Raw genomic sequence first — 23,383 nt, forward strand, 5'->3', positions numbered from 1 at the left:
GTACTGTATAAAAAATGAATAAAAATTTTTTAAATAAATAAAAATGATTCTGTAAAAAAGATTACTCAGTGTCCTTTCAATAGAATAGAGGTATACCCTTCCAGGGTTATCTGAAACTATTGGAGTCTGGGGCTTTCACAGTCATTGACAGCTATTTCACAACTCTGTAACTTGTATAAAACTGATAAGAATGAAAATGAATTCTGTCCAGAGAAAATGTAATGTAACTGATACTCTCACCACTCTGCCCCTCAAAACACCAGTGTTGTATCTATTAGTAAATTTATTTCAGCATTCCTGATTGTCTATACAAGTGCCTGCTCTTTGGATTCTCTTTTGAATACGTTGTAAAATTCTTTGACATAAATTCATTTAATTTTTTTTTAAGTTGTGAAAATACATTTATTGAAATGTAAAGAGCAGATTACAAAAGAGTATGATTCCATTTGGCAAAAAGAAAAAAAGGAAGAAAAAAGATATAGAATTATATCAAGTCCTTGCATACATGTATACATCCCTGTGCATGTGCAAGCGGGGGTGTGTACATGTGTGTATGACTTTAGGGATATATACCAAAATTTTCACGATGGTTAGCTCTGTGGTACATGGGTAATTTTTCATCTCTTTTCTTCGCTATGGTTTTTTACTTCTCCTACAATGAGTATGTATTGCTCAGTATGGGAAAAAGAACAAATTTTAATCAAATTCAAATTTATAATAAATGAACTGATCTCACACAGAAGTATCAGAAACCGTTAAAGCACAACAATCAGAAGCCATTCAGTATAGAGATGAACATAGAGATGAGTCTTTCACATCTCCAATGCCCAAGGACACCACAGCAATATAATACAGCGCAATAAACATTCAAAATAATGAACCCCAGGTTATTACCTATGCTATGTTTAAGAAATTAGAGAAAATATATCATGCAATTTAGGTTGAATTCCATCGTCCCTGACTCAAATTTGAATAGCTTCTGCTCTTCAAATGTGCTTATGGTAAGTATCAGTCATCTGGGAAATCTACGTATTCAAAATACCATGTTACTAAACAATAATAAAAGAATTATTACCATATTATTACTGCTTCATTCTTTTGAATCAACTACCCTGACTGATGTAATATTTGATACTTTAAAAAGAAAAGGCGTAAGTGAAAGAAGTCACAAAAGACCACATATCATTATATGATTTCATTTATATGAAAAATCCAGAACAAGCAAATCCATAGACAGAAGTTTAGTGGTTGCCTACGGCAGGGCAAGAGGGAAATGGGGAGTGGTTTTTAATGGGTTTGGGGTTTCTTTATGGGATGATGAAACTATGTTAAAATTAGATAGTGGTGATGGTTGCACAACTTTGTAAATAGAGTAAATACCACTAAATTCACTGTACACTTACTATAAAAGTGTGAACTTTTGTGGCATGTAAATTATATCTCAATAACACTGTTATTTTTTTTTAAAAAAAGAGGTAAAGGAAAGAATGAAAAAGCGGAACAAAAGGAAGTGTGATAAAAGGTCTAAGTGTTGGAAATTTCCTGGCAGTCCAGCAGAACTTGGCACTTTCACTGCCATGGGCCCACCAGGTTCAATCCTGGGTCCGGGAACTAAGATCCTGCAAGCTATGTGGCACAGCCAAAATTTTTTAATTAGGAAAAAAAAAAGGTTCACGTGTTTAATTCTCATGTGTAAATGAAAATAACAATACCTATCTTGCAGGGTTTTTGCGTAAATAATATATGTAAAGTACTTAGCACAGTGCCTGGCACAAAGCGGTACTCGATAAATGGAAGCTATTGTTAACGTATACATTATGTAAGCTGCTTTGACTACAGACTTCAAAACAAAGAAATGACGGAATCTGGTTCTCAAAGTATTGTTTTCTGAAAACACTACTGATAAACCTTATATCTGTGGCTAAATAGAATCCCTAGAAGAGCAATTTGTCACTTGCTTTGAGATGTGTGTAAGCAGCACCTGTCGCCAGCCTACAGCAGTGTTTACCAACTGCACAGAAGTTGGCCAGTGCGTTGCCTGTAGATTAACAGCCAGCGCAAGCACTGACTGACAAATCACTCTCTTCCCACTGAAGCTGCACACTTTAGAATCCAGTTCTACCAGCTATTCACTTCCTTATATTTAAGGTAATTTTTCAATAAAGTAAAATGAATCGTGAGAGATGGAAAAGCCTGTTAGGTTCTCCAGACCATTCCCCTCAAGAATCCTGAAATATGGTAAACTGTTACAGACCTAGTAATATACCAATGGTTATAAAGAATATCTTAGAGGCTAATCGTTCTTTTAGACAGCGTGTCTCTCATGAAATATTCATACTTTGATTCTGAGTAGTTCAATTTCTCAATTCACTTGTGAATGTCACAGTCTCATGAAAAAGACGAACGGAGAAAAAAAATCAATGAAGAAACTGGCCAAATCTTCAGGAAACTTCAAGTCTCAAAAAGCAAGCTGGGGGCTTCCCTGGTGGCGCAGTGGTTGAGAGTCCGCCTGCCGATGCAGGGGACGCGGGTTCATGTTCCGGTCCAGGAAGATCCCACATGCCGCAGAGGGGCTGGGCCCATAAGCCATGGCCGCTGAGCCTGCGCGTCCGGAGCTTGCGCTCCGCAAAGGGAGAGGCCATAACAGTGAGAGGCCCGCGAACCGCAAAAAAAATAAATAAATAAAAATAAAAAAAGCAAGCTGGTATTTAATCCCAAATTTAAAACCCAAGAGATCTCATCGAAATTTTCAAAACTTAATGTTATCTATTACACACAAAACTAGTCAGGCCTAAAAAAACAAAATCCACAGTTTCTAAGCATCTCCTTTGCCTTCACTAGGCCAAGAACTAACACAGAGCATACAGCTGCCGTTACAGGGGGCAGGCAGGGGAATGAAGGAGGAAAACAGAAGCACAGATAACCTGCAAACTGAAGAGTCTATAGAAAATCTAAAATTGCCAGTGACACTGAAGAGGTTAAGAAAATTTCCAAATCTGATCTGATACAACTAGGTATTTTGATTATTAAATCTGGAATAGGACTTTTCCTTTGTTACATGCGGAGCTTAAATTTCCATATCTAAAAAAGAACAAGTCACAAGATTCAATTCTTTCTTTTTTTTTTTTTTTTTTGCGGTTCGCGGGCCTCTCACCGTTGTGGCCTCTCCCGTTTCGGAGCACAGGCTCCGGACGTGCAGGCTCAGCGGCCATGGCTCACGGGCCCAGCCGCTCTGCGGCACGTGGGATCCTCCCAGACCGGGGCACGAACCCGCGTCCCCTGCATTGGCAGGCGGACTCTCAACCACTGCGCCACCAGGGAAGCCCAAGATTCAGTTCTTTAAAAATTATTCAGAATAAAACAAAATTAAGAGCACAGAGACATAAGCTAAATATTTCTACATGTAAAGGAGATCATTATAAAATAAATTTAAACAGGAAATCATGAACAACACACAGCTTTCTTAACAGACCCTACTCTCATCACTGACTTGGTCACTGGAAGAGAATTCCAACTTACAGTCCAAACCCAGAGTGGTTGTACTGAGAGTTTCATTGCTCTGGAGTACTTTCTTTGCTCCGTTTCAAAGGTCATGCAGTTGGTTGATTACCATAAAATTTAAACTTTAACTAAGAGACATGAACAAGCTGTAACCTGCATTGGGGAAACGTGAACACACATTACTGCAACACTAGAGAACTGTACATTTCCAGAACAAATCCTATCACTTCTTAAAGAACTTAAGAACTATTATTGTACACTGTGATGTTTGAAGAAACACTTCTTTGTGTCTTGCACTTTAAAATGCATGTCAATACAATGCATCATGCAGCTTAACTGAATGTCCAACTGTACTCACTCATATGTATGTGTGTTTGTGTGTGTATACATAAATTTATGTATCAATACATATATGCAGGAGTATGCATATAAATACATACAATTTTAAAGGGCATCCTTGTTAGAGTAGCTAGTTGGATCCATATCTCCCCCTTACTGTTCTCCATTAATTTTTCTTTTTTCTTAAGGTTGCTTTATTTGAAAAATCACAGGAAAGTACACACAAAAAATGTAAAAGTCACCCATAATTATCAGCCATAGTAAGAAGTGGAAGTTCCTTACTCTGCCTCTCTAAACCCAATTCCAATGGAAATCATTAAGATGAATGAGTTTTTTCCTATGCTTACACGAAGTTTAACATATACACACTTCTTTTAACACAAAAATGAAATCATGCTATACATACTGTGTCACAGCCTGATTATTTTCACTTAATATATCAGATATTTTTTAGCTCAGTACCTGTATAGTTCATTTTTTTAATGAACAAATAGTAAAGATGATAGTAAAAAAAAAAATAGTAAGTTTTCACTATTTTTCTACTGACAAGCGTTTAGTTTGTTTCCCACTTTTGCTCTTAGACTAATGCTTAGATTAACATCTCACGATATATATTTTTACCGTTCTTGCTATTATTTTTGTGCGAGAGATTACTAGACATGGAATGTGCTGGATCCCAAATTACAGAATGTTAACCCTGCTCTGAGTTACTGCCAAATTATCTTCTTGAAAAAATGGTACGAATTAATATTTCCATTAAGCATTTTAAATGACTCTTTGTCTAGGGTTGTAGTCATCATTAAATTACACAGGAGGACTTCCCTGGTGGTCCAGTGGTTAAGAATCTGTCTTGCAATGCAGGTGATGCAAGTTCGATCCCTGGTCAGGGAACTAAGATCCCACATGCCGCGGGGCAACTAAGCCTATGTGTGGCAACTAAGCCCACGTGCTGCAACTAGAGAAGTCCACAAGCTGCAACAAAAGATCCGGCGTGCCGCAACTAAGACCCGATGCAGCCAAAAAAATTAATTTAAAAAAATTACACAGGGAAATTATTACTTCCTAGATATCTTTCAATCTTTTGAGACAAACTTTAATTTTAACTATCAATCGAATCAATAATCAATGGTTAGGGCTTCCCTGGTGGCGCAGTGGTTGGGAGTCCGCCTGCTGATGCGGGGGACACGGGTTCATGCCCCAGTCTGGGAAGATCCCACATGCCGCAGAGCGGCTGGGCCCGTGAGCCATGGCCGCTGGGCCTGCGCGTCCGGAGCCTGTGCTCCGCAATGGGAGAGGCCACAACAGTGAGAGGCCCGCGTACCGCAAAAAAAAAAAAAAAAAAAAAAAAAGGTTAAAGTTAAACATAAAAGTTTGCCCCTTCCTCCCCAAAAAAGAGTGAAATTGTTTAGAAAGTGCTATTTTCACTAAAGCCAAGGGATGAAAGGGCTTCAACTAAGTTTGTGGTTAACAGTGCTGTGAATGTCAAGGAGGAAGGGAAGTAAAAATAAGCCAAGGTAAATTGTTAACCTTTGAATAAGCAGCTTCAGTAAAAGGAATAAAGCCTAATAGGAAGTGGTATCTTTTTAAATTGTTTTGTAAATAATGCATTTCTAAATTATTTATACATAAAACCAGTTATAAGTTCAAAACAGACATCTCGTTTAAAAATTCTTTCTCCACTGCCTACTACTACATTAGCCCCTGCAAATTGAGACATAGGGCCGTGATGTGATCATTCTTGGTTCAGAAGTATCCCTATTTGAGAGCTAACACTTGTTAGGCACCTATTATTTGCAAAACAGTGGGTAGATGCTTCACATGCATTACCCTATTTAACCCTGACAAGTATGTGAAGAAGGTATTACTGGACTCATTTCCAAATAAGAAAATTGAGACTCTCAAAGAACAAAATAGCTTGTCTAAAAATAAGTGTTGGAAATACATGAATCAGTCAGGTTCCATACTGTGCCTTATTCCACCACCTATGGAAGGTAAATATGTGGCATACATGTCCTGCAACAAAAGCAGAGGTTTCCATTCACTGATCTCAGGCATGGCCTCAGATTCTCCACAGCGCATACCTCCAACCGACAGGAAGGAGTAAGCATCTAAAACTATATGCCATCCCTGGAGTAAACCATGCTGCCTCTCACTTAATACTAGTTCGTTGTATTTCCCGAAGGGCAGGACTAACTTTTGCTACATTTGTGCATATTTGCACAGGTGTGCATAAACAATGAACCGTTTTCATCTTATTTGAGCAAGGAAGCACATCTGGTTGGCCTAGGATAGGGTAAGATGATGGAATCAGTGCAGAGTGGAAACAAAGCTGACAGGTATAGCAGCCTGCTATATTCAGTTGTACTCATACCTTTTCCATAGAAGGAACTGTAAAATCAAGAGGAGGAATCCTGCTTTTGTTTCTAATAAATTCCTCAATAAATCTTACTTTATATGTACTTGGAGTTTTCTCTCTGTTAAAAAGGTGTTCCATAACTATATTCTGTAAGTCTTTCTTAAGGTGTAAAGAAATTCTGAAATCTACATAATTCATACTTGTATACAAAATTTAAGTAGATAAAGCCAAAAAAGTCAAGATATTATAAGAGTAATTAAATTATCATTTAAAAATAACTTTGTGTCACACTATTCATCCATTGAGAAAACATTCACTAAACCCCTACCATATACCAAGTGTTTTCCTAGACAAGAGGAACAGGAAAGTGAACAAGATTCAGTCCTGTCCTTAAAAAGCTCATTCTATTATGAAAGACATGTAAAATATTACATATGCTTTGCACGATAAATACAGGGGTTAGCAAACATTTCCCTAAAGGGTCAGATAGGAAATATTTTAGGCTTTACTGACCGAAGGCAAAATTAAGACTATTATGTAGGTACTCATATAACCATTTAAAATGTAACTCTGTTAACTGAAAAACGATTCTTCACTCCTGGGTCATTTTAAAAAAAAAAAAAAAAAAGGTAACTGACTGGATTTGGTCTTCTGGCCCTAGTTTGCTCATTCCTGCATTTGGGAAGACTGAGATAAATAAAGTGGTGGCTTGAAGGAGAGACCAATCAGTTTTGCAAAGGCGAAAACAAAATCCTTCACAGAGATGCTGTGCTGATTTGAATCTTAGAGGATAAGTAAAATTCTCCAGGAGAACAAGGGCAAGGTAAGTCTTTTAGACAAAGAGAATAGATAGCTACAAAGCAAGAAACAATTTGGCAGTCAAAACAATCTTGAAAAAGAAGAACAAAGGTTGGAGGACTCACACTTTCCAATTTCAAAACTGATTTTTGACAAAGGTGCCAAGACAATTCAGTGGAGGAAAGAAGAGTTTTCAAAAAATGGTGCTGGGACAACTGGATATCCATCTGCAAAAGAATAAATATGGACCCCTACCTTACACCATATACAAAAATTAACTCAAATGGACTAGAGACCTAAAGGTAAGAGCTAAAACTATGTAACTCTTAAAGGAAAAACATAGGTGTAAATCTTCATGACCTTGGATTAGGCAACCATTTTTTTAGATATGACACCAACAGCACACGCAGCCAAAGAAGGAATAAACTGGACTTCATCAAAATAAAAAACTTTTGTGTTCACAACTCTTTGTTCTATCAAGAAAGAACCCACAAAGTGGGAGAAAATAATTGCAAATCATGTATCTGAAAAGAGTCTACTATCCTCAACATAAAATAAACGTACAATTCAACAATAAAGAGACAAACAACCCATTTACATACCTACTAGGATGGCTATCAACAAAAAGACAGATAATAAATGTTAGCAAGGATGTGGAGAAATTAGAACCCTCATACGTTGCTGGTGGGAATGTAAAATGGTGCAGCCACTTGGGAAAAGATCTACCAATTCCTCAAAAAGCTAAACACAGAGTTACCATATGACCCAGCAATTCCACTCCTAGAAATATACCAAAGAGAGCTAAAAATACATGTCCACACAAAAACTTGCACATTAATGTCCACAGCAGTACTATTCATAATAGCCAAAAAGCAGAAACAACCCAAACGTTCAACTGATAAACTGATAAACAAAATATGGTATATCTATACAATGGAATATTATTCAACCAAAAAAATAATGAAGTAGTGATACATGCTACAACATGGATGAACATGGAAAACATATTAAGTGAAAGAAGCCAGACACAAAGGCCACATATCATATGACTCTGTTTATATGAAATGTCCAGAATAGGCAAATGCATGAAGACAGAAAGTAATTAGTGGTTGCCAGGGGCTGGCTGGGTGAACAGGGAGTGATTGCTAACAGGTTAAGGGTTTCTTTTAGAGTGATGAAAATGTTCTGGAATTACATAGTGCTGATGGTTGTACAACTTCGTGAACATACTAAAGACCACTGATTTGTACACTTTAAAAGGGTGAATTTTATGGTATGTGACCCTGATTTTTTTAAAATTGAGGAACAAAAGAAAAAGGAAGAAGGAAGGGAGGGAGGGAAGGGGAGAGGGGGAAGGGAAGGGAGTATTTTGGCATGCTTGGGGAACTAAAAGTAGACCACTAGTTCTCCCCTAGACCACTGTAGCAACTCTCTAAGTGGTCTTGGAGCTAAAGTGGGCTCACCACACCCAAAATCTGTCTTTCAAATAACATGGGCTACCCTTCTAATATAGAAATTTCATCAAGTCACTCCTTCGGTTAAAACTGGTCAATGGCTCTGACTGACTACAAACTCATTAAAATGACTGACACAGCTCTTACTGATTCTTCAGGCTCATCTGAGGCTGCTCCCCTTTACCTACCCAATGCTGAATCAAACCTAAGACCTGAAGTCCCACAAACTGCCAATGTCTCTCCCATCCACATGCCTCCTTCTGCCTTCCTTAATCCTGTCTACCTGGCTAACTCCCATCGTCTTCGGGTCTCAGGTTAAGCATCACTTTCTCCGAAAGGTAAAATTTGGTTCTAGTGACAGAGACGGTTAGCTGTTCTGCAAAATTCATCCTCCTCTTCTAAGTTAGGGAACCCCCATTTTTACCTAAGCACTTGGGTAGGACTCCCGTTTTTAGCTAACTACAGGGGTAGTTATATAATGAAGCTCTAACCAATGTAATAAATATAAGCACAAGGGTCCATGGACCTTCTTTAAGAGGCAGCTCTATGCCTTTTCTTCTTTACTCCTTTCCCCATCCTACTGCCTGAATGAAGAGGCTGCCATCTCAGACCATGAGGTTGGGGCCACACATGGTGGAGCACTAACACAGATACTCTAACACCATGAAATATCACACCACCCCCCAGTCCACCTAAGTAAGCATTTATGTGAGAGGGAAGCAAACTTCTACCTCACATAAACCACTGTTAATTTGGGCTTTCTGTCTATCTCAGCTGAACGCGACTCTAATACAGAACTTCCCTGTGTTCCCTTACTTCCTTTGACATATGTCTCACAATAGAACTGATGATAAGCGTTGTCACTGTTTTTTCTGTCTTCCTCTAGTCTAGACTGGGAGTTCCCAAAGAGAGGGCTATCTAATTTATCCCTAGCCTGGCATAATATCTGGCACACTGTCTTGGCACATTAATAAGTGTTCAAAAGGCATTCACTGAATTCAATTGTATTGATAACCAAGTACCAAGTCATTAACTTCAGCTATCTTGCCCCTTCTTTATTTTCAGTCCAAGTATGACAGGTCTTCCTTTTCTGAACATGTCTCTCAGTATTTCTCCCAAATTTCTGCCCCAAATCTCAAACTGAGCTATTTTTTTCCTTTTTGAACATTGTTGAACATAAAATGTATTTTTACAAAATTATAGTGTTCTCAGCATCTCTCCCATGTCAGCAACTCTAAAAGATTAGAAATAAATTCATCATTCATTTAAAAGCCTGTATTAAGTATTTACTATGTGTCAGCACCATAAAAGCAGCTTAGAATATTAATTAGGCATCCCTGGTTCCTGGCTCTCATGGTCTGTTCAGTCTGGTGTTTCACTTTGAGGACCCACCCCTAGCCCAGCAAGAAATGTCAAACTGTGCTTTACAGGGACTTGCGCTAAAGGAACTTCACGTCTGTGAGATTTGACTCAAACCAGTTTGTGACATGCCTGTACCCTGTCCCTTCTCTGTCTCTATCTTTGCCTCTCCAGCCTCCTATCTCCTCCACGCCTTCCAGTCTGATGTCTAACTAAGCAGCTTTTCCTGCTCTGACCCTCCCAATTTATTTCCTGGTCTACTTCCTATCTCCCTAGTCCCTTCATGGAAACTTTTTATACAGCCTCTTGATAACTGACCTCTGACTTGGTCCTGCCTACTCTTCTTTTTTAAAAAAATATATATTTATTTATTTATCTATTTATTTTTGGCTGCATTGGGTCTTTGTTGCTGCACGCAGGCTTTCTCTAGTTGCGGCGAGCGGGGGCTACCCTTCGTTGCAGTGCACAGGCTTCTCATTGCGGTGGCTCTCTTGCGGCAGAGCATGGGCTCTAGGCGCGTGGACTTCAGTAGTTGTGGCACATGGGCTTGGTAGTTGTGGTTCGCTGGCTTTAGAGCGCAGGCTCCGCAGCTATGGCGTGTGGGCTTAGTTGCTCGTGGCATGTGGGATCTTCCCAGACCAGGGCTAGAACCCGTGTCCCCGGTATTGGCAGGCAGATTCTTAACCACTGCGCCACCAGGGAAGTCCTGCCTACTCTTCTTGAATACTATTTCAGAGGCAAAGGCAGCGTCCTAAGTTTCATATCAGTCTCTCCCTCTCTCCCCCATGCAGACACACCAACCCTTTGAGGGGATGAGATGTAATGGAAAGAGCACTGGCTTAAAAGCCAGAGAGGCATGGACGTGTATGGCCTTAAGAAAACTAATAAACCTCTCGACCTTCAGTTTCTTCAAATATAAAATGGGGATTCTATCTATCCATTAGTTACTATAAGGATTAAAGAAAATTCATGTAAAGGGCCAAGGGCAATGCCCAACACAGAAGACTGTCAGTCATCATGACTTATTTTAATACAAAGAGGTAAATATTATAATAGATCTGAAGTCTTGTAATAAATTATAACAATTAATATTAATACGGAAAACCTAGTTACAGTTCCACAACATTTACTGAGCACTAACTCTAAGTTGTGCTAGGTACTGGAACTGTTAACTGTAAACAAGGAAGTACCTGTCCTCAAGGGGTTTTCATTGAGATAAGGAAGAAAAGCAAGTAGAAAGATAATCACAATAGAGTGAGGCAAGGACCCAAACACAGGTTAAAAACAAGTTTTAAAACAAAAGAGCATAAAATATTTTAGATACACATTGAACATGTGCAGGGAAGGAAGAAGGCAGAAGGCACAGCAGGAAGGATGGAGTGGCAACAGCAAATGTAGAGACACTTTTGTGAAATTTAAAGGAGAACGGCAGCTGCCTATTGGCCAATTTGCACTGATTACTTTCCTCCTGTTCAAATAATCAGAGCCACAGACTGGCCTACTAACTCATACACTTGTGCAAGATTCTTATACTTCTGCTAGTCCCCTACCCCACCCTCCTTCAAATCCTAGGGTTATAAAATGTCCACACATGAAATACAATGTCAAAATACAGCACACTGGCAACAGGACAGCAGCCAAAAAGCACCCAATTCAAACAAACAGTTAAAGAAGACGAAAAATCAATGGGCCAATTGGCGAAATTCTGAACACATGCCTGAATACTTGACAAAACTAAAATTTTTCTTTTTTTAGGTGATAACGGTATAATGGGGTTTTTTTGTTTTGTTTTTAAGAGGTTTTTTTTGTTTATTTTTTTTGTTTTTGGTTAAGAGTTTTTTGTTTTGGTTTTTATTTTCTAGAGATATGTACTAAAATATTTATGGATAAAATGATATAGCTGGGATTTGCTTTAAAATAGTATGGGGTGGGGGGAAGACAATAGAGTTATAAATGAAATAAGACTGGTCATAAACTGATCATTGTTAAACTGGGTGATGGGTACATAGGGATTTGTTATACTATTCTTTCTACTCTTATGAATGAGATATTCCATATTACAAAATGTTTTTTTAAGAAGCACTAATCTAGACAGTCTATAACAGTAGAGAATAATATTCATGAAGTTTATTCTTTCCTTTTGTTCATTTAGAAATCCAAGGCAGAAGAAATATTTTAAAACTTACGTAGTCTCCAGTTCCCTCTGTTTTTATAAGATATTACAGATATATCTTGTTTTCTTTTTGGAATCTCAAATCACAGAAAGGATACAATGAATTCTTAACCAGGAGACAATGCCTATGTGTTACTTCTCTACCCTTAAAGAAGAGAATTTATTTTAGGATTCCCTCATTGTCTTCCAAAGGAATCAAAGGATGATTTAACACAGAAAATTATGACTATATTCTTAGAGGGAGGTTAATTTTTTTAGCAAAGAAAAACTTTTAAAAAAACAGTTCAAAAAACAAAAACAGTTCAAGTATTATGTGTTTTTAAAAAAATCAATTTTTTTTTTAAAAAGTGCAAGTGGTTGAGCTGTATAAACTGAACTCCTGGTGTCTACTGCCAAACGCTGATTGGAAGAGTCACCTCCACAGGACAAAACCTTAAACAGGAGAGGCAGTTTCAAATCTAGATATGACTCTGAAGCCAAAAGGAGAAAAGTGGGATAAAACAATCTTTGAATATATGCATTTATAAACCTTTAGGATCACTTATATCTTTATTCTAGCTCTCTTAAAAATTCTGGTTTCTCGGGAATTCCCTGGCAGTCCAGTGATTAGGATTCTGTGCTTTCACTGCTGTAGGCCTGGGTTTGATCCCTGGTGGGGGAACTAAGATCCCGCAAGCTGCGTGGTACGGCCAAAAAAAAAAAAAAAAAAATTCTGGTTTCCCAAAAGCATATGTAAATTCAGTTTGTCCTTACAAATAAATGTTTTTAACCTTATTTTTTATCCTTTACTTCCTAATAGTAAATGAACATTTATTGAGCGCTATGGGCCACAGACACCTGCCATTAATTATCTCATTTAATCCTCACAAAAGCCTTACCAGGTGGGTTCACTATCACCCTCATTTCAAATATGAGGCAACTAAAGTTGAAGGAAGATAAATACCATACCAAAATTGCCAAACTAGTAAACAGAAGAGCTAGAATTCCAACCTGAGTTCTTAACCACTAAATAATACTTCCTTTCTGTCTTTTTGCCCTCAGTACCTATATTTTTAACTTTTGATTTGCAGCTCTTATTTTCTTCTAACTCTGGAGAAAAATAAAGTCAACTTTTACTCTTTTATATAATCCCTACTTTTTAAATGGATAGATTAAAACACATCAAGATCCTATGCCACTGTGTGCAATTTAAGCATTAACTTGTATGTACAATACTTAGTATAAAAACATGGTTCTACGAAGCCAATATTAAAAGGGATTGAGCTTTTAGTAGTCTCCCAGGGTTAGAGAGAAATTTCACCGATCCATCCACGTGCTCAGCTGGTTCCCCCTGCAACGAAGGGCCCACATTTATTTGTAGGAGAGCTGGCACTGCTGGGGAGGCAAACCATGGCCATTATGCTGGACAAAGCTAACTATAACAGAACTTCTGATTTTATTATCCCCTTACGCACTGTCCTCCAAGTCAGTAACCTCTGGCAAGGCACGATGTGTCTACATTTTTACCAAAATAACACTGTCAATTTTTTAAAGTTTACTGTGTAATCAAGAGAGACCATTAAGAGAGTAAAACGTCAAGCCACAGAGAGAAGACATTTGCAGTGTATGCAACCAATGAACTCATCCCCAGCATATATAAAGAATGCCTATAAATCAATAAAAAGACAAACACAATTTAAAAATTGCCAAAACATCTGAACAAGTACTTCACAGAAGGGCATATCCAAAAGGCTGATAAATATATGAAAAGGTGCTCACTATCAAAACCACTAGGAAATACTACTACTATGTATCTACTAGAATGGTTAAAAGTAAGAAAACTAACAATACCAAGTGCTGGTAAGTACAGGACCAAACGGAACTCTCATACGTTGTTGATGGGAATTTGGATAATCACTTTGGGAAACCGTTTGATAATATCTATGAAAACTGAACATATGACCACGCATTTCCACTACCAGGTATATATCCAATGTACAGCACCAAAAGACATATAGAAGAACATTCATAAGAGCCAAAACTGGAAATAAACCATATGTCCACAAACAGTAGAATGAACAATAAATTGTAGTAGAGTCATGCAATTAAATACTGTATAGAATAAAAAGAATTAGCTACTGCTGTAAGTAACAACATGATGAAACTCACAGATACAATGTTGAGTAACAGAAGCCAGGAACTAAGGAGAACATACATATGACTCCATTTATGTAAAATTCATATCAGGCAAAACCAATCAATGATGAAAGGAGCCAGAGTAGTAGCTCCATTTGGGGAGGTCATAACTGGGAAGGGGCACAACTTCTGGATGCTGGTAATTAACTTTCTCTTTCTTGATCTGGGGGGTTTCATGGGTGTTTATGTTATAAAAATTCACTACAAATTCTCTAAGCTATATGTTTATCATTTGGACTCTTTTTTTGTATAAGTTATACTTCAATTTAAAAGTTTACTTTATAATTTTTTTTTTTTTTTTTTTTTGACCACACTGCAAGGCTTGCAGGATCTTAGTTCCCTGACCAGGGATTGAACGCAGCCCTTGGCAGTGAAGGCGCTGAGTCCTAACCACTGGACCACCAGGAAATTCCCTGAAAGTTTACTTTAAAAGCAGTTTACTGGAGAAAAACTGAAAGCTACCTATAATTCCAACAGTAGGTGAATATCCAAATATTATGGTATATCCAAACCCATGGAATATTACTTAGTCATGTTTTTAAAAAATGATGAAATAGGAACTGTTCAAAATAGTTTTTTTTTAAGTTAACTAAACTGAATTTACTGTAGTACCTCGATTTTTTTTCAAAGATATGTAAATAGAAAAGTGACTAGAGGAGATTTACTTAATAGTATTAGTGTTTATATTTGGCCATTAGGTTTAAGGAAATAGTCATTTTCTTCTTTAGTTTCCTTTTTTTTTTTTTTTTAAATTAAGCATGTGTGAGACTTCCCAGGTGGTTCAGTAGTTAAGAATCTGCCTGCCAATGCAGGGGACACAGGTTCAAGCCCTGGTCCGGGAAGGTCCCACGTGCCTTGGAAAAACTAAGCCTGTGCACAACTACTGGGCCTGTGCTCTAGAGCCCATGAGCCACAACTACTGAGCCCGCACACCACAACTACTTAAGCCCGCACTACTAGAGCCGGTGCTCCGCAACAAGAGAAGCCACTGCAATGAGAAGCCCACGCACGGCAAGGAAGAGTAGCCCCCACTTGCCACAACTAGAGAAAGCCTGCACGTGGCAGCGAAGACCCCATGCAGCCAAAAATAAATAAATAAAATTTTTAAAAAAGTGTTATTTTTAAAATGAGGGAAAAGTTATTTTAAAAACATTAACGGCTTGCCACAGACATTGAGACTATCTTAACCTTAATGAATTTACCCAGGAAAATCTATCTTGGTATAGGATCTGTAGCACTGAAACCACTGAACCAGACCAACAATACCAGAAACAACTGGAAATTTGTTTTGGTTATGTGTTTCATTTTCTTTGTATGGCCAAAGTGAGAAACAGTGTCATCATGAGTCTGATAAAAGCTTTGCAATTGTTCTAGCACCCGTTCAACTTTGCTGATGAACAACACACATGTGACATAATAAAATCCAGACAGGATTTAACAAGTAAGGAATATCAAACACAGACCCTGTTATTGTCAAGGTTTCTAGGTGTGGTTGCAGTTCAAGTATAATAAGATCATTTACATCTCTCTGAGTCAGTCACCATTCTCCTCTCTGTGTCTCTCCTTCCACATCAGACGTGGGCAGGAATATAACACTCTATACATAGCACAGATCTGAGCAAAACAGTATATTTTAGGAGAGTGATAACTCAGGAATAAAAAAATCTTTTCCTTTTATGAAGGAGAATGAAGAGAGGAAAAACTTACTGAAATACACATCTACGAAGATGAAAAAATGAACTTTTAAACGTGTTTATGAATTCCAAGACAACTGTAGCCTTTTACCATTTTATTTATGAGATTCTCTAGCCTGCCCTAATTGTGTGTGTGTGTGTGTGTGTGTGTATGTGTGTTACCTTCCCACACTACAGGTTGGAGAGTACAAGGAATTAAGATTCCAGAAAGTTCCAAACTTCAAAAGGTCACACAGCTGGCAATCACACATACCACTCAAGTTCACAGAATTCTAGTAGTAGTCCAAAATTTAAGGGGATAAGAAATGCTACAGTAAGCCACAACACAGGATTAAACATTTTCTATTTGTATTTCTCTTAGCCTGACTTTCTCTCTGTTCTCCAAACAGAAGTTGTCTGTGACCATGGATTAAAAAAAAAAAGAAATTTCCCCTCCAACTGTCAGTACATCAGTTCAGTTTTTATACTGCAATGATGCAAATTTCAAACCGGAATTACAACTATTACTAACACCCTAAGCACTTTTAGGGATTTTGACTCTCATTCAAACCAAGTACACATGGATCCCTTCCCCTTACTAACTTACCTTAAAAATAACTAAAATATTAAATACAATATTTGGGTCATTTTCTCCCCATCTTTTCCTCCAGATTCTATAAATATTGTTAAGATGGCACTAATCAATAAATAAGAGCATCACATTCTGTACGGGAAAAACTAACATTTCTCTACAATACATTCACAAATATTTTAAGTCATCCAAGACCAAAATAAAATTTCTAAAAGGCTTTCCCATGGTAGGGCACAGAGATCATGAAGTATTTTGCTTGGTGAAATATGAAAAGGAGATGATATAAGAAACAAAGTGCTCGCATTTTAGGAGTTAATATGGACATTAAGTGGGTTGTTGCATCAACCCCAATTTTCACTTTCTAATCTCCTAAGCCATACATACGTCTAAACTATTATCAACTTTCTTCTTCCACCCAACTCTGAAACTTGACCTTCCTGAATTAAAACTGGCATCACGGCCAATTATTCTCAAGTTTGTACAGTACGTGTTGCTGCAAAGAGGTGGTGTGAGTGAGGAGGACCTCTGGGATTCCTCCAAAACTTGAGGTTTAGGTTCTTTCATAAACCAACTGAGGATGGGCTTCCCTGGTGGCGCAGTGGTTGGGAGTCCACCTGCCGATGCAGGGGACATGGGTTCGTGCCCCGGTCCGGGAAGATCCCACATGCCACGGAGCGGCTGGGCCCGTGAGCCACGGCCACTGAGCCTGTGCGTCCAGAGCCTGTGCTCCACAACGGGAGAGGCCACAACAGTGAGAGGCCCACGTACCTCAAAAAAAAACAATTAAAAAAAACAAACAAACAAAAAACTGCTTACATCAAGCAAGTTCCATTACCCAAATTTAATACCACGGTGTGATCATCAGAAATTTTCAAGCAACTCCCATAATATGTTTAAATGGAAGTATTACCATGTTTTGTACTTCAGGAAGCACTGAAAGAATGACACTTGTCTTAGAGTAAGAACTCCAGAGGCCTGTGAGTGATGTTTATCAGAGGGGGTGCATCTTTAAATGAAGGTCACACAAAACTGTTCCACAAAGTTTACTGGTATATAAAATGGATTTTTCCTTATGTCTGAGGCCAAATTTATCAGTTCTATTGCCAATCAATGAAAATTGAACACAAACTTCCCAAGCTCTGTGATCAGTTGGTTTTTAAATTTTTATTTGTTATTATTATTTTTTAATTTATTTTTGGCTGCGTTGGGTCTCCATTGCTGTGCGCGGGCTTTCTCTTGTTACGGTGAGCGGAGGTTGCTCTTCGTTGCGGCACCTGGGCTTCTCACTGCGGTGGCTTCTCTTGTTGCTGAGCACGGGCTCTAGGCGCAAGGGCTTCAGTAGTTGTGGCACACAGCCTCAGTAGTTGTGGCGCACGGGCTTAGCTGCTCCGCGGCATGTGGGATCTTCCCAGACCAGGGATCGAACCCGTGTCCCCTGCATTGGCAGGCGGATTCTTAACCACTGTACCACTAGGGCAGTCCTGATCAGTTGTTTTGAATGATCTATTTGCTCAGTCACCTGGTGCTCTGAGTCAGTGAGGCAATATAGAAAAATTGTTACCCAAAGTGAGTCTGTGTTATTTAGAGTATCAAAAATCATTATCAAAAGCCTGGCACGCTTCATTCTGAGAAAGCTTACCACTAAAACAAAAACAAAAACCAAAATCTTCACAATTCAAAAGCTTAATTAACCTATAATAAATCTCTTAAATTTTTTGAACGCTTTCAAAAATATTCTTTGTCCTCAGATAGCAAATGTTTTTGATAAGTCTCCTTTATCCTGCATGATGCTGACAAAGGAAATGTGAGTGACTGATGGTAGATGAAAAGGAAAGTAACAGAAAAGAAGTTTAAAAAGTTACAAACTTGACATAAACACGATAATTCAAGCTTGGAAGTACTTACAAATAGACTAACTTGATATAGATGGCATTGTTAATGACTCTACAAAATCTTTAAGCATGCATAAAAACAGTTAACATTATGAAAGTTGCACTGAATTTTTCCACATTTATTAATGCAAATTTCTCTTATCAACTCTTATCCTTTTCTGTGTTTTCCAAAGAAAAATAGCGAGTATGTTCAGTTGATTTTATAAAATTCCAGACCATAAAATTAAGGGCATGTAAGGAACTATGGAAAATACAAAGTTTATAAAAGCATTTTTAATCATCCACAATTTCCTATCCAGAGATTTTGTTCTGTTTAATTCTAGACTTTTATATATGCATTTGAAAATCCATGACTGAAGGTATAAAATATATATATATATTTAAATATAGAAGGCATACACAGGAATGTTCATAGCAATGTCATTTGCAACAGCAAAAAACTAGAAACAACTGAAATATCTGCCAATTGGTGAATGAACTAATAAAATGTGGTGAATTCATGCAATGGAATGCCAGAGCAGCAGGAAAACAAAAAAAGAACTACAGTAACCTGCATCAGCAAGAATGAACCTCCTAAACAATGCTGAGCGGGGAAAAAAAAAAAAAAAGCAAGTCACAGAAGAATACACACAGCATGATTCCACTCCTAAAGCTCACAAACTTACAAAACTAAATAATACTTTGTTTGGGATACACACAAACTATAAAGCAGAAATAGGGAATGTGTAACAAAATTCAGGATGATGGTTACATGTGAGAGTGAGGTGAAAGTAACAGGACAGGCCCAACGGGCCTTCAGAGGTATTTTAAGGTTTCAGTTCTTAAACTAGATCATGGACAATTTGCTCTTTTTCCTTAAACTGTGCACACACATAACATATACTCTTTTGCATGTGATATTCCATAATAAAAATGTAAATAGCTAATAAGACCTATTCAACTCCAGAAGAAAACCACACCAACTACCTAATCAACCTAGCGACACATTAACTGCGAACAACCACGAATGACATCTGAGGAAACCCAACAGAACAGGAAAAGTAGACCAAGATGGACCTCTGGAAAAACATGCCCCAAAGGAAATATTAGTTATTTCAGGAATTAAAAGAGAACTTTTAAAAAAATGCTAATTAGCATGCTCAGAGAGATTCAAGAGACTATCACGTCTATAAAAATTAAGAGGGCTTCCCTGGTGGCGCAGTGGTTGAGAGTCCGCCTGCCGATGCAGGGGACACGGGCTCGTGCCCTGGTCCGGGAAGATCCCACATGCCGCGGAGTGGCTGGGCCCGTGAGCCATGGCCGCTGAGCCTGTGCATCCGGAGCCTGTGCTCCGCAACGGGAGAGGCCACAACAGTGAGAGGCCCGCATACCGCCCCCCAAAAAAAAAAAAAATTAAGAATAAACCTGCTGTTAAAACGGAAGTAAAAGAGAGAGAGGAAAGACAGCAAACACAAAACAGATTTAAAAACATAGCACATGGAACGGAAGAAATAATAAAACAAAATTCTCCCTGAGCTCCAGAAAGACAACCAGTAAATTCAAAGAGTCTTCTAACCCCCAAACAGGATGATGGAGAAGACAGGCACCTAGACACAACCTAGGGAAAACGTCAGAACGTCAAAGACGAAAAGCAAACCCTAAAAGCATCCAGAGTATAAAAACAAGTTACATTCACAGAAATGACAATCAAATGAGAGATAAAGATGTTACTGAAAGGCAAGGACTTAAAAGTTTAACTCTCTTGCACCCCATATCAAAAATAACTACTCCAAATTTTAAGAATACAAGAAAAATGACAACTTAAAGTACGAGAAACAACAGCAGCTGAGTAAGACCGAGAAGGAATATAGAAAGCAGAGACGAAATTAAAAGTAGATCCAGTAGGGACTTCCCTAGTGGTCCAGCGGTTAAAGACTTCACCTTCCAATGCAGGGGATGTGGCTTCAATCCCTGGTTGGGGAGCTAAGATCCCACATGCCTGGAGGCCAAAAAACCAAAACAAAAAACAGAAGCAATACTGTAACATATTCAATAAAGACTTAAAAAAAAAATAAAGGGTTTTTTTAAAAAAAGAACACTAATATGACTGCAAAAACTCAGAAGGAAAGAGTACTGGAAATGGGTACACTTCTCAACTGTTCATAGCAGAGAATCAAGACATGCTTCCTAAAGGTGACTTAACATACTGAAAGTTATATTACTAACTGATAAAAAAATGGCTACACCTTGGGAAGTGGGATGGGGCTGGGCGGGGGGAGGAGGGAGGCTATTTTTCCATTTCATGGAGTTTTTCAACAATGTTCCCATGCCATTTTTTTTAAATTTAATAGGAACAATATGCACAGTATTCTTACAAGTATTCTCATACCTCATTTCTACTTCAATAACCCTTAAATAAGACCATCTTTTTTCCTGCTTCATAAAAACAAACACACAGGGACTCAGGAATGCTGCTGGTCTCAACTACGAAGCCCAGGTTAGGGCACTGAAGTCCTGAAACCCCCAGAGCACATTCCATCTTTACTGCTGGTTTCTTTTGCTTCCCCCCAGACCCCAGGTCCTGTCACCGTCTTTGTAGCCAGCGTCATTCACACTGACGACTTGTATGACACCCTGATCTCACAGCTGGACACAAGCATCACAACTGTGTCCCCTCCAAATTCATGCTGACCACACTCTGCCTACGAGCACCAGCATTGCTTTCATTGTTTCATTAATTCCTCCCAAACTCCCCTGCAGCTGCTGCTCTAATTCTTTTCACATTTTTCAAAACCCCATGCTTCCATCTTTCTGAATATTCTTTTCCCTTTAATCCCACACCAATTTCCTCTCCCTAAATCATTTTTTTCAACCAAACCATTCTTCCTGTCTCAGAGAGATGCTCCTCCCTCCTCTCCAACCTGACGGCAGCCTGCTCTCAAATTCACCCTCATCTACCCTCCAGGGATCTAATCTGTGTCCAAATCTCCCTAGCCAACACAATCTTTTCTTAGCCTCCATTCTTAGCCTCCCAGGCCTATAAAGATTTCTCAGTATCCTCTATTATTAAAAAATAAAAATAAAGTAAGAGAAATAAGTACTCCTTTGAACCTGCCCTTGTTCTTTAATTCATTTTTCCCAACTTCAAACTAAGAAGCCTACAGACTCATTGCTTCTGTGTCCTCATCACTTTTTAATGTAGCCTCTGGTCCAGCCACAGGACTGGAACTGACTAATCCAATCATCTGTGTTCCCTCATCTAATTCTCCTAACCTCTCTGTAGCTTTAACATAGTTGAGTATTTACCTCCATAAAAGCCACTTACTACGCACCCCAGTACACCTCCTATTTCTGTGATCACCTCTGGCAGCCTGGATGACCCTTCTCTCTCCTCTAGCTTCCTAAATACAGGCATTCCCCCTGAGCTTCATTTTTCACTTTCCCTTTCAAAGACCTGACTCACCCTGATGAACCTCATGAAGACGATGCTCAAATCCTCCAACCGCTCCAGGATATAAGTCACCATTTCTAACTGCCTACTGGAACAGTGAATGTCCTGCCAGTGCCACAGATTCCCTCATGTCCAAAATTATAGTCATCATCTTCTTCCCAAACCAGCACCTCAGGTATTTCTACGTATAACATAAACATTCCCCCATTACCCCAAATTAAAATCTGGGCCATCTGTAACTCTGCTGTTACCTATTTCCTCACATATTACCTTTCTTCCCCTCGATGTTTTACAATAAGGAAAGTAAAGACGAATAAGACATGATTTCCAGCCTCTGGGAAGGATAAACAGAAATGTAAGGGGGGACTTCCCTGGTGGTGCAGTGGTTAAGAATCCACCTTACAATGCAGGGGACATGGGTTCGATCCAGGTTCTATCCCTGGTCGGGGAACTAAGATCCCACATGCCGTGGGGCGACCAAGCCCGTGCACCACAACTACTGAGCTCGTGCACCTCAACGAGAGAGCCCGCGTGCTGCAAACTACAGAGCCCATGCGCCCTGGAGCCTATGCGCCACAACTAGAGATAGAAAACCCACACACCACAACTAGAGAAGCTCATGCGGCACAACTAAGAGCCCACGCGCTGCAACAAAAGATCCCCCATGCCTCAACGAAGATCCCTCATGCCACAACCAATACCAGCCAAAAATAAATAAATAAATAATAAATAAATCTTAAAAAAAAAAGGAAAGAAACGTAAGGGAACACAGGCATTACCAAAGATAAACACGCAGGATGCTGAGGTTGGGGAGGCATAGAGGGACAAAGGGAAGAGGAGATGCATTAGGAGGGGAATTTGATAAGCTGTAACTTGTAAGAGTCAGAATGAAAGTTCCATCCCCTAAGCCTCACTAGACCAAAATAATAACAGCACACATCCTGAATAATTAAATGTATATCTCACTTTAGGAAAATTCAATATATAAGTTTTGACTGAATGAATATAAATTAGGCAACTGATGATTCTCATTATACATGGATTTCCTTTAAATAATAACTGTCTTAATGAATTTAAAATATCAACAGGATTTCCTCAGGAATTCCCTGGCGGTCCAGTGGTTAGGGCTCTCCTTCCACTGCAGGGTGGATCCAGGTTTAATCCCTGGTCGGGCAACTAAGATCCCACGTGCTGCGCGGTGTGTCACGGCCAAGGGAAAAAAGAAAAAAAAAAAAAAAAAAAAAAAAAAAAAAAAAAAAAAAAAATATATATATATATATATATATATATATATATATATATGATTTTTTCTTCATACATTTTCCTAAACCATACTCACAGGTCACCTCAGGAATTAAGAGCTGGAAAGAACTAGATTCCCTCATCTAGCCACTTCATCTCCCAGAGGCCAGGAAAGGTTAAATGATTTGCCTGAGGTCACAAAGAAATAGCAGAAATGGGACCAGAACCCAGTGACCTTTTCCCTGTTACCTCACTGCCTCTGACATGCCTCATCTCAGAATGCTTTCCCAGTTGATTCCCATAAAAGGCAACAAAAATGACAATCTGTAAAGAGGGTCCAGACGTCAGGTCTCTTTCAGAAGTCTTCAACATGTTCTCTTAGACACACAGACACACACA

At 38.7% G+C, this 23,383-nt stretch overlaps 2 protein-coding genes across 5 annotated transcripts in view; both read right to left on the bottom strand.

Annotated features, from left to right (window-relative positions):
- LOC116760429 (40S ribosomal protein S2-like) overlaps positions 1 to 21,817 on the bottom strand; it is a 52,821-nt gene extending 31,004 nt beyond the window's left edge. The window contains exon 1 of the mRNA XM_032645282.1: positions 21,755 to 21,817. Within this exon, the coding sequence (XP_032501173.1) occupies positions 21,755 to 21,817 (63 nt within the window). The remainder of the gene's footprint in view (positions 1 to 21,754) is intronic.
- Positions 1 to 23,383, bottom strand: part of DIP2B (disco interacting protein 2 homolog B) — a 240,956-nt gene that overhangs the window by 195,993 nt on the left and 21,580 nt on the right. The window lies entirely within an intron of this gene.

Source organism: Phocoena sinus, chromosome 10 (genome assembly GCF_008692025.1).
Source record: "Phocoena sinus isolate mPhoSin1 chromosome 10, mPhoSin1.pri, whole genome shotgun sequence".
NCBI lineage: Eukaryota > Metazoa > Chordata > Mammalia > Artiodactyla > Phocoenidae > Phocoena > Phocoena sinus.